Source organism: Coffea arabica, chromosome 5c (assembly GCF_036785885.1).
Source record: "Coffea arabica cultivar ET-39 chromosome 5c, Coffea Arabica ET-39 HiFi, whole genome shotgun sequence".
Taxonomy (NCBI): Eukaryota; Viridiplantae; Streptophyta; class Magnoliopsida; order Gentianales; family Rubiaceae; genus Coffea; species Coffea arabica.
In genome coordinates this window covers 41,383,828-41,395,922 of record NC_092319.1, presented here as the reverse complement: position 1 = coordinate 41,395,922, position 12,095 = coordinate 41,383,828, and the positions used below count along the sequence as shown (strand labels likewise).

General features: G+C 34.0%; 2 protein-coding genes and 1 long non-coding RNA gene across 3 annotated transcripts; 2 read left to right on the top strand and 1 right to left on the bottom strand.

The window, feature by feature from the left end:
- The first annotated feature begins 262 nt into the window (after positions 1-262).
- LOC113689872 (uncharacterized) lies at positions 263-1,370 on the top strand. The gene is made up of 3 exons (XR_003448252.2): positions 263-495; positions 770-806; positions 1,025-1,370. It is a non-coding gene; the product is annotated as an uncharacterized lncRNA (long non-coding RNA).
- A 2,598-nt stretch (positions 1,371-3,968) lies between these two features.
- LOC113689478 (malonyl-coenzyme A:anthocyanin 3-O-glucoside-6''-O-malonyltransferase-like) lies at positions 3,969-4,664 on the top strand. Its single transcript, XM_027207248.1, has 2 exons — positions 3,969-4,248; positions 4,336-4,664. The coding sequence occupies exons 1-2, from the start codon at positions 3,969-3,971 to the stop codon at positions 4,662-4,664; spliced, it is 609 nt and encodes a 202-aa protein (XP_027063049.1).
- A 2,544-nt stretch (positions 4,665-7,208) lies between these two features.
- LOC113689477 (dirigent protein 22-like) lies at positions 7,209-7,775 on the bottom strand. Its single transcript, XM_027207247.1, has one exon. It carries the CDS (start codon positions 7,773-7,775, stop codon positions 7,209-7,211), a length of 567 nt encoding a protein of 188 aa, XP_027063048.1.
- Positions 7,776-12,095: the final 4,320 nt, after the last annotated feature.

Below are 12,095 nucleotides of genomic sequence, written 5' to 3'. Positions count from 1 at the left end.
AATTAAACTCGCTCGATTATTAAATTAAAGCTACTCATCAGATCTTACGTGGTTCTTTTCTGTTACTTTCATATTACGTGGCGCAATTCTCCTTTGACTCTGTCAAATTTTGCCTTACGTGTTGCATGCTTACAGATTACACCTTGCAGATTGCACTGGGTCAAATTTCATCTTACGTGCTTACAGCTTACGCATTACAGCTATATTTGGTTCGTTCGGTGATTATAGATATGCTTGCTTCGTTTGGTTCTTTTATCATAGTGGACTTGCAATCATTACGTAGATTTAATGCATGCATGTGCTTGCTTTTACCAAAGCACAGGCTCTTTATATAGTTAAGCACTCTATGTGCTATATTTACATTAGTTTTTCCACCGTCAGTTTCTTTGCTTAGACTTTCTCTTTTGTCCGGCGTCTTTCTATTAAGCCTCCATCTTGTGCCAGCTTTTGGTGATTTTTGTTTCCAGTTTCCTCCTTCTGGCTCACTTCAATCAGGTGCTGCCTATTTTCCTTTACTGTATTTCTCCACTTTTGCGCCTAATATAGCTGTTTATTACATTGTTCGTTCGGTGAACTTTTTGCTCTTTCACTGTGTTTGCTTATTTTTGTTTCGTATGCTTCAAGTTATGCTTTTATCATTTTCTTTTCCCCATCATTTCCATCTCTTTGTTGCAAGCTTTTAGTTTGCATGGACTCTGACTTTTCTTATGTTAGCTACTTCCATGTTATATTTATCTTTTCTGTGATCTTATCGGTTTATTCCATGCAGCTCAGCTCAACCATCCTATTCGAAGCTTATTGTTCAGGTAAAGCAATCTCTCCTTTACTTATTTGTTCCTCATCTGCTTAGTGCTTAGTCTGTTCTACTTCGTTGTGTTTTATCTTCTATGTTTGTTATCGTTTTGCTTATTAAATGGAAATCATCTCTTTCATTCACGCTTGTTTTGTCTGCTTCAAGAAACTTTAGATGATTTGTGATTGTTATTGTTGAATGTCATGGATAACAGAATTTTCTTAATTTTAGCTACAATTGCATATGGGTCGGAAACGTAAATTTCCTCAGAAGATGAATATCGTTTAGAAAAAAGCCGTCGTGATCGTGCAAGATAATCTTGCCAACTCCAAAGCTGCTAGAGACCTCATCCTCCATCAAGCGCAATCTTGAGGCAGATTTCTCTGAAAGCACAAAGCATCAAAAACTAAACTAGATAATTTACATTCCAGTTGGATGTAAAACAAAAAATTGTACTTTTTGTTTACGAATCACAGCAGCTTTCTAGAATTTTGTTCTGTACAAATAACAACTAACTTTTGTATTAAGCTGCAATTCCCAATGATCATGTATATATAAAAAATGCATGGTTTCGACTTTCCTGTTTATAATCCATCTCTTACACAAACATCTTCTTTACAAAAAAATCATCAGTTAACACTCAACAACAAGATAATATGGGCACCCCGCGACACCCGCGGGGTCCAACACCTAGTTATACATAAAATCACGCAAAAAAACATTTACAAACCGCACAAAATTAGGCAAAACTTGACTGAAACAATCCCAATTATTTTTTTCATCCATCCAACGGCCCCTTAGGGCGGTTGACATCCACAAAGGCACTTAAGGACTTTGTGGATGAAAGGTTAAGGTTTCAAATTTTATTTCCCATCAATTGTCACTCCACGTGGCTTCTCTAAATTTAACGAATGCTAAATGGTATCCTTTTAGTTTAAAAGTGGTTTAGTTTCCTCCGCTTCCTAATGATCTAACTGGGTCTATCCCCTTCCTAAGAGTAGGAATAGGTGCAAATATAGATTATTGACACTTAATAATATATAGGGTAAATGTTCTAATGGCCCTCAAACTATTATAAAATTTAATTTTTGACCCTCTAACTATTAATTGACAAGTTTTAACCCTCTAATTGATTAAAACATATAATTTTAACCCTTCTATCAACTTGAACTATTATGTTTAACAAAAATAGCAGCATATGCACAGCAGTAGCTCTCAAACTATTATAAAATTTAACTTTTAACCCTCCAACTATTAACTGATCAATTTTACACCTCCAACTAATTAAAACATATAATTCTAACTCTTCTGTCAATTTAAATCCTTATGTTGAACAAAAAAATCACCACGTGCATGGCCAAGCAATAATCGAGAGGTGTTTTCATCTTTGCAGGACATGTGTTGGGGTAAAATTATTTTACTCCATTTGACTCATAAATTAATTTACCAAATCTCCAATTGTTGAATTTGACCAAAATCAATTGAAAACCTAAAACCAAAACCCTAAATAGAGAAATTCTAGCAAAGAGAGGCAACTTGAATTAATTGAGTTGATTTGGAATTTCACTCATTTTTTGGTGTTCTTCCAAATCCATTGGGTTCATTTGCTTCTCCTAATGACATAAATATGGCACAATTCATTTCTAGGAACATTCCAACAAGTCTTGGTTTACTTCCAAGTTTGAACTTTCTAAATTTCTCAAATAATCAATTCTCTAGTAAGATTTCTCCAAACTTTATATCACTATATCAAACACTCAGTTGGGCACATTCCAAATTTTTTATTAATAGAATTTCTGTTCGACATAACTACTCAAATTTATAGAAAGAGTAGAATTATACATTTTAATTAGTTGGAGAACTAGAACTTATCAGTTGATAATTATAAGGTCAAAAGTTAAAATTTGTAATAGTTTGAGCGCCACTAACATCCCATGAATCCTTTATATCTGTTAAACATAACCACTCAAGTTGACTGAAAGGTTAGAATTATATGTTTAAATTAGTTAGAGAGGTAAAACTTATCAATTAATAATTTGAGGACTAAAAGTTAAATTTTATAATAATTTGAGGGTCACTGGGGCATTTTGCCCTCATACATATATATATATATATTATAGGGTTAATCACATTTTATCCCCTTAAAGAATACCCCATTTCTTAGTTATCTCCTAACCTTTAATTTTGCTCACTTAACCCTCTTTAGGACAAAATTACTCTTGCATTATTTTGACTTTTCATTTACCTTGTTTTCTTTTCTTTTATGTCTTTTTCTCTTTCTTCTTTATTTAATTCTTCCTCTTTCCCACAAAAATTTTCACCTTAATGATTGAAATTAAAAAAGAGAAATTGCAGAGATCTATCTTCTCCTTAAATGATTAAAAAAAATATTCAAATCACTTTCCTAAAATACAATTTTTTTAGCTTTTCAATTCTTTTAATTTTGGGTTTCCCTCTTTCCTTTCTAGTTTCTCATTTTATTTCCAAGAAAATATCTTAAGATGAAATTGTGACCTGATTAATAATCATCAATTGAAATTTGTGACACGTGGCATCATACAAAAAATCAAAATTAGTTTTTGATGCCTTTTAAATCTTCACCTAGAAATATGCGATTAAAAACTCAAAACAAAAATTTTCGTTGAAATGGAATTTTTATTGGGAAGGATGAAAGAGAGAAGAAAGAGAAAAAGAAATAAAAGAAAGGAAAACAATTTCATTTTATGATATTTTCTTGAGAATAAAATGAGAAACTAGAAAGGAAAAAGGAAAATCCAAAATTAAAAGAATTGAAAAGCTAAAAAAATTTTATTTTAGGAAAGTGATTTGAATATTTTTTTAATCATTTAAGGAGAAGATAAATCTCTGCAATTTTTCTTTTTTAATTTCAATCATTAAGGTTAAAATTTTTGTGGGAAAGAGGAAGAATTAAATAAAGAAGAAAGAGAAAAAGAAATAAAAGAAAGAAAAACAAGGTAAATGAAAAGTCAAAATAATGCAAGGGCAATTTTGTCCTAAAGGGAGTTAAGTGAGCAAAATTAAAGGTTAGGGGGTAAACTGTTCTTTAAGGGGATAAAATGTGATTAACCCTATATTATATTCACCCGTGCCTGTGCTCCTCTAGTCTTGATCACAAATACGAGCTCATATATCAATTCGCCAACTATAGACCAAAATGGCTACAGAAAATTCAGTCACCGTGCTTAAGCATTCTCTAGTGTCGCCACCGTCGTCTGCGGCGGCCACTGCAATGTCTCTCCCTTTAACATTCCTTGATATGCTCTGGTTGCACTTTTCCCCTGTTGAACGCCTCGTCCTTTATGAAGTACCTCAGCTCTCTAGAGCACATTTCATCGAGCACATTATTCCTAAGCTTGAACATTCACTCTCCTTGACACTCCAACCTTTTCTTCCTCTAGCCGGGAATTTGATAGTTCCTTCCAATTCAAATTCTGGCACGCCCGAAATTCTTTAAAAAAATGGAAGTTCACTAGCACTAATCATTGCCGAGTGTACCACGATTGATTTCAATTATCTTACAGCAAACCATGCACGGAATTGTTGTGATTTTCATCCGCTGATTCCTGAATTGAAACCATCTACTGAGGATGATTCCGGATCCACAGCCAGGATTACCCCTGTTCTTGCTCTTCAGGTTACATTATTTCCAGACTGTGGAATGTCTATTGGAATCTCAAATCACCACACTGTCGGAGATGCCGGCAGCATTTTCAGATTTATGAAGACGTGGGCTGCTTTATGCTCCAAATGTCTTGAAGATAATATCGACAGAGATGATGTTGCAGCAACTCTAGCAAAGACACAAAGGGACTTAACTCAATTTTTCGGGACCAAGGGGTCGTCTTCTTAAAGTTTTTTCAAAATGAGAGTTCTACTGATACTACAACAAAACCTACGACCAAAACAGACAAAGTTCGCAGATCTTTTGTTATTAGCAGAAACAATATTGAAAAAGTCAAGAACTTAGCCCGGCAAAAACGGCCACAATTAGTTCATTTATCATCATTTACGGTAATTTGTGCCCATGTTTGGACTTGCTTGGTAAAATGTCGTGGTCCAAGTGGAGAACAAGTGGAGGAATACTTTTGTTGCACGGCTGATTGTAGAGGACGTATGGATCCACCTTTACCTTCCAACTATTTTGGCAATTGCCAAACACTTATTAGGAAAAATGAAAAAAATGGAAAGTTAATTGGAGAAGAAGGATTTCCAATTGCAGTTGAGTTAAGCGGGGAGGCCATTCATCAGAGATTGAAGAACAATGATTCACTCTTCGACGATGCTGACAAGTGGTTGCCGGATACTGCGGGTATAAATTTGGACAGGCTTGTTTCCGTGGCTGGCTCACCAAGGTATAACTATTACAATCTGGATTTTGGATGGGGAAAGCCTAAAAAGTTCGAGTTCGTTTCGATTGATACTTCAGGGGCCATTTCTCTTAGTGGGAGTAGAGAATCAGATGGAGATATTGAGGTTGATTTATCCCTTTCCAAGCCAAGAATGGATGCTTTTACTGCTATTTTTAACAATGGGCTTGATTCTTTGTAGAATTCTACTGTAAAAGTCAATTTTGGGACACTTGTATCTCCTTTTGGCTTCTACATAATACTAACAACTTTATTTATTAGTAGTACCAATTATATGTGTAATGACGATTATAATAAGGGAAAATCACCAACCATTGAGATAGATACATGCACCTGAGGATCGAGGAGCGTTTGATAATCAAGTGACTTTGGTGGGGGAGATTGGAATAAGTCTCTCCTTATCCAAGGTATTTATTTAGATCTAACAAGGTATTTGTTTCTTACAGGACTCAAACACTGACAAGAAAAAATTGTAAGAAACCAATTTCGTTCCTTTTGAAATAATTTTTTTTGTGAAAGACATGAATAAAACTAGAGAGAATTGTTGGAACTTGGAAATGAAATAGAATAAACGTGGAATTTTCAAAAGATTGAAATATCTAAAATATCTGAGAAGTCCATATAGGTTTAACATAGCAACAAGTAAGAACTAAAATTTACTCAATGCTTTTAAATTTCAGTCAATTGACTTCTCCATACTGAACACGGTTTCGGACAGAGTTATATGGCGTAGCATCATGCAGGTTTGATCCTCATTCGAGAAATGAAAGATTAAAGAACAAATCCATTCAAAACTTATGTAAAACAAATCCTAAACGGGTTCTTCCAGTCTCATGCTTACAAGCAAATCTATGCGGTCTCAATTGTGCAAGTGAAAATCTTGCACATCAAATGTGTGGCTTCATAAACATGTCATAAAATGGGGAGGCCGTGCTTAAGCACATCAAATCTCAGTTGTATTTTTTTTTTATGCAAGTTAAACATGTCGTAACATGAGCCATTGCCCCTATCTGATTTCTAAAACAAATTAGATGCTAAAAGAAGTCAAATATCACCATTACCAAAAAATAAAAAAATTAAAAAAATACCTACTGGGTAAAAATTTTTTAATAGTTCTTTGTAGTTTGAACCATGTTTTGAAGGCATCATTTTTTGGTCCTTGGACTATACCTTTTTTCTAATTAATTTGTGAAGAGATCTCTTTTAACAAATGTTTTCCTACTAGCTGGTTAGCTCTTCATAGAACTCAAAAAGAAATCCATTTAGCACAATTGGGAATGGAATGTAATGTACTACATCAGATAGACTTAGAACTTTTAGAATAGAGAGGCATCAGCTTAAAAGGGTTTCCCTCTTCCTTTTTTCAACATGATTTTCACTTAGTATCTTAAGTTTTTGTGAAGACTATTATATTCAAAACATCAAGTATTGTAAGCATAAATTTCTAAGACCTTAGAGGAGGTAGCTGCAATATTCAAAAACTTTAGGGGAGATTATTAAAAATTTTCCCAAAATATTGAGACGGGGATTTTGCATGTGCAAAAAGCAATAATCAATGTACACCATCGGTGCAAGCAAACTCCACAATTAGGTGTAGATTTTATCTAAGTTTCAATACACATCTCTCTTGGTAAATGCACATGGCTTATGTTAACACATTCACAAGCTTACGTAATACGAAGTCAAGTGTAATTGAAGAACACCAATAGTGTTTTTATTACGATGGACATATTGGTGAAACTAAAAGTACAAGAAGAAACATCACACATTGATCACCAAGTATACATAATAGTCCGCAATAAAAATAAAAATCTATACTTGGTTTTCTTAATTATTATTTTACTTTTATTATTTGTTGTTTCCCATCCTTCTAGATGTAGTTCTTATTAAGATAGTCGAGTGAACAAGGAGTACATAAAGAAACATAGACCACCAAGTACGTATATGGTCTGAAATAAAACTAAATATCTGTAACTGGCCTTCTTAATTTTTGGTTTTCCCTCTATTAATCAAATTTCCCATCCTCCTCAGTAGTGACTTATGGTAACATTGGCCCTTATAACCGTATAATTCATTGCTGGCCTTCGTAGAACTGTCTCAAAAGCTGCATATCCCTGAGCATACCTAAACGTTTTGGTGCCAGAAACTACCGAAACTTCTCTCACCGTAGTAACATTTTGTAAGTCAAGTCCTGGTCCTTGGAATTCCAATGTGCTACCGTTGTATTGTGCATTGGTAAAAAGGAAGGAAAATACGTCAAATGAGTTTAAATTATCACGGGATGCAGAAACATAAAGACCTTGGCTTCGACCGACAGTTAGAGAATTGATGCTGATGCCTTCTGTTAAGCGAGCATCATTAACAGAAATGGTTCCAAATTCCTCAGGAATTCTCGGCCTACCGAGGGCTCCGGCAACTGGGACAGTGGTGACATTTGGTCCGCCTAAAAATAGTTGAACGTACGCAGTGATCTTTGTTTCCTTCCCACGGTAGCAACAGTAAGGGTCAAGAAGATTAGCTTCTAAACAAACAACGATTGCTAGTAATAGCACAAGGGAAATTTGGATGGATGCTAAAGCTGAACTTTTTGCCATTTTGTAAGGCTAGATGATAAACAAAGAAGGAAGAACAAATAGTTAGCTGGTGAACATAATTTGTTCAATGACTATATTTATTGGATGGAAGAAGTAGCAGTTACAAATGGTTATAGTAGAACAATTAAATCTATCTTGACTTTTGATATTTCTACATATAAATGGTTTAAATGAACAGGATTACATTTCAAAGTGTTAGGTGTAGCACAAAAAGTTTTAAAAGAGAATTAAACATCAATGGGTGGCTATCTATCACAATAGGTTTGTGTAGAATGGTGTGGTATACGCAGCAGATATATCATTTAAAATTCATAGCCAAGAATTTCTTTCGCTATATAGTGGGATAATAGAAAACCTTGAAACACATTTATCTGAAAAAAACACAATTAACAAGGTTCCGGAAAAGGATTAAGTCCACTTTGCATATTCAAACTTATACCACTTTAACAATGTTCTAAACTTATACTTAGTAGATAAATCAATCTTGACTTTTCATTTTTCTGCATACACATGGTTTAAATGAAATAGGATTACATTTCTAAAAGTTAGGCAGAGAAGAAAAATTTTATCTGAGAATTAAACATCAATGGGTGGCCACATATCACAATAGATTTGGGTAGAATAGTGTAATATATTGAGCAAATTTATCATTCAAAGTTTATAGTGAAGAATTTCTTTTGCTTTATAGCGTGATAACGAAAATCTTGAAAACTTCAAACACATTTACCTAAACAAATAAAACACATTTTACATGGTTCCAGAAAATGATTAATTCCACTTTGAGCCTTCGAATTTGTACCACTTTGGCAAGGTTCTGAACTTTTACTCACCAGATAAATCAATCTTGGTTTTTTATTTTTCTGCATATCAATGGTTTAAATGAAATTGGATTACTTTTCAAAGAGTTAGGTAGAGCATAAAAAGTTTTTAAAGAGAATTAAACATCAATGAGTTGGCACCTATCATAGTAGGTTTGTATAAAATGGCGTGGTATACTCGGTAGATGTATCATTGAAAGTTCATATTCAAGAATTTCTTTCGCTATATAGTGTGATAATGGAAAACCATCAAAACTTGAAACACCTTTACCTAAAAAACACATATAACAAGGTTCTGGAAAATGATTAACTTCACTTTGTACCTTTGAATTTTTACAATTTTAACAAGATTCTGAACTTATACTTAGCAGATAAATCAATCTTGGCTTTTAAATTTTTGGCATATGAATGGTTTAAATGAAATCGGAATACATTTCAAAGAGTTAGGTTGAGCATAAAAAGTTTTAAAAGAGAATTAAATATCAATGGGTGGCCACCTACCACAGTAGGTTTCGGTAGAATAGTGTGATATACTTAGCAGATATATCATTCAAAGTTCATAGTCAAAGAATTTTTTTTTGTATAGTGGGATAATGGAAAACCTTGAAATCTTGAAACACAATTACCTAAAAAAAAAAAAGAAGTAATGAAGCACATTTAACAAGGTTTTGGAAAAGAATTAACTCTACTTTGCATCTTTGAACTTGTGCCACTTTAATAAGGTTCCGAACTTATACTCAGTAGATAAATCAATCTTGACTTTTGATTTTTTTGCATATAAATGGTTTAATGAAATAGGATTACATTTCTAACAGTTAGGTAGAGAATAAAATGTTTTAAGAGTGAATTAAACATCAATGGGAGGAGGCTAGAATAATGTGGTATACTCAGCAGATATATAATGTAAAGTTGATAGTCAAGAATTTCTTTTGTTATATAGTGAGATAATGAAAAACCTTGGAAACTTGAAGCAAATTACCTAAGAAAAACAATGAAACACATTTAATAAGGTTCTGAAAAAAGATTAACTCCACTTTGTATTTTCGAACTTATACTACTTTTTCATTTTGCACCGTAAATTTTAATTTTGAACATTTTGCACTCTAAATATAAATTTCACCTTTTAGGCTGGAGCCATTCATGTTTGCAAATTGCATAAGAGCCATCCATTTCTTGTTAGTCACTAATAGGCTTTTAGCCTCCTCTTACAAAAAAAATTAATTTAAAAAAAGTGCAAGTATAGGTTTCAATTTTGTTGTTGGAATTGAAAATGTCCATGCATGTTTAGCTATTTACACGCCATATATAGGCTTTCAACCTCCTAATCCAAAAATATGGGGGTGCTGGTGAGGGGAGAGGGTTGGACGAAGAAAAGAGATTGAAATAATAAATATTTTGTAAAATTCATTAAGACATTGATCAAACCCATTTTGAAACGGTTGGTCATCAAACTTGTTAGCATGCTAAAGAAACCAGAGAAATCACAATGAAACAAATGTCTTTTAAGTACTAGGGAAGTGCAATTGAATGTAGTTATTGAGAATGTAATTTCAGTTTATATCTATGTAGTTGGTTGTTGTAAAATTTGTCTGAAGAGACACTCGAATACGTTCGAATCTCACTGATAGGGTATAATTTGTTAGTAATTTTATTATTAATTTCCTCTTTTATCCCTGCCAAATATTGTGTTAATTGTCGATATCTACTTAGATTTGGTATCTGGATTTAATTTCAGGGAATGAAACAAAAAATTACCAAAAAGGAGGGACTTGCTCCATAAGTGAGAGACTTAAGAAGAAAGTCCCATGGACTTGGCCCACAAGAGGAGACGGATTGCCTTGGTCTTTGCTCCTGGCTGACTAGTAGCTGCGGACCAAGAGTCCTAAAACATCAACGGAGCTTTCTTCTTGTATTTCTTTTAGCTTCCCAATTTCGGTGGGGACCACGAGAGGAGAAAAGGCTTTTTCTTCATTTGGCCTTTAAGAGAAGTAACGTACAGAGATGGGAAACAAGAAGCAATTCGGCAGGACCTACCTTGTGGATTTGGTTTTCTCTCAATTCGGCAGAGTTTCCTTCTTGGACTTTGACTCTCAATTCGGTGGGATCCACGCACTAGGAGAGGCATTAGTCCTCTTTGGCTTTAAAAAGAAGTACACGGATGGAGATCAGGGGATGAATACTTTTTATCTTTAGTTCCTATCGAAGCTTTAGGATAGTTTTTAGTTTTTTCGTTTCTTTCTGGGCTCTTATGATGGCCTGGATCTCAGTGGAATTACTTGAAGATTTTCTCATGAGGCGTGGCTAAGTTTGTCTAGTCAAGAACAACGGAGGATTTGGTTCTACTAAATTTGTGAGATCGAATTAGTTTTTATTTATTCCCATTATTCACTGGTATTTGTCTGTCTTCTGCTTTATGTTCATATGGTTGTTTTATTATTCGATTATCCAAGACCCGGATTCTAGATTAATTCAATAACCTGAAGCCAATTAGGATAGTTAAATCCGTAATTGTTTAATTATTCTAAACTGGTGGCAACTGGCATGATTGGATTTGTGTCAGGGAGATAGGCAGGCTAACTTAAAGAGACCTCCGTAGCGTGTTGATTGGTTAGAATTAGACTCTTCTAATTATTCATGCAATTAGGGAATTGAACTTCTATGGTCGTACCTAGGGTTATTTCCTGATTAGAGAAATAGTCAACGGTCGTACCTTGGCTATCGACAAATTGAGGAAGAGTTGGTTGTTTATCGCGTGTATGACAACTATAACTAATTTATCAGATAGTAACTGGAATAATCCTTGCATCTGTGATCGAATTAAGTGAACCATCTCCGAAGTTGTCTCTTGGCTAGAGTTCGTCCATTATTATTTTTATTGTGATAATTAGTTATTTGAGTTGTAGTTATTTTATTTTAATTAATTTATTCCAAGTAATTTAGTTACTATCATTTTCAAAACCCCCCATATCTGGAACTTGAGAAGAAATTAAATTATCCCCAGTCCCTGTGGATTCGACCCTGCTTACCGCTATATACAGAATTTGTATTTTATTTAAACAGGTATTTATTATTGCACAGGTTTGACGCCTGTCAATTTTTGGCGCCGTTGCCGGGGACTGGTGTCAGATTAATTTGTTTCTTTTTGAGTTCACCTTGTTTTCATTTTTAATTTATTTTTCTCTTATTTTTTTTATATAGTTTATGGCTTCTAACACTCCGTATTGTGGTGATAGACTGGATTTTGTTTCCGGGGAAGGCGATGAGACTAGTTTTTTTGCTAAATTTGCATATTCAGAGGCAGTAAACTCTATTAGAGAAAGAATGGCTGCTGCAACCTGTAAAATTTGTTATGCCAGGGATCATTCGACCGGTATGTGCCCCGAATATCAAGATAATCTAAGTGTCCCACTCAATAATTATGGAGATTTTTCACCATGGTCTCAAACGTGGTATAACCCTAATCCAAACGGGTATGATCAAGGATGGTGGGATAACTCCAGTT

What these genes read in the sequence shown, in the direction of transcription:
- LOC113689478 (XM_027207248.1), top strand. Translation starts at nt 3,969, where the DNA reads ATGGCTACAGAAAATTCAGTCACCGTGCTTAAGCATTCTCTAGTGTCG. An exon ending in TCCTTCCAATTCAAATTCTG is followed by an intron (nt 4,249 to 4,335) that starts GCACGCCCGAAA and finishes ATTATCTTACAG; the next exon opens with CAAACCATGCACGGAATTGT.
- LOC113689477 (XM_027207247.1), bottom strand. Translation starts at nt 7,775, where the DNA reads ATGGCAAAAAGTTCAGCTTTAGCATCCATCCAAATTTCCCTTGTGCTA.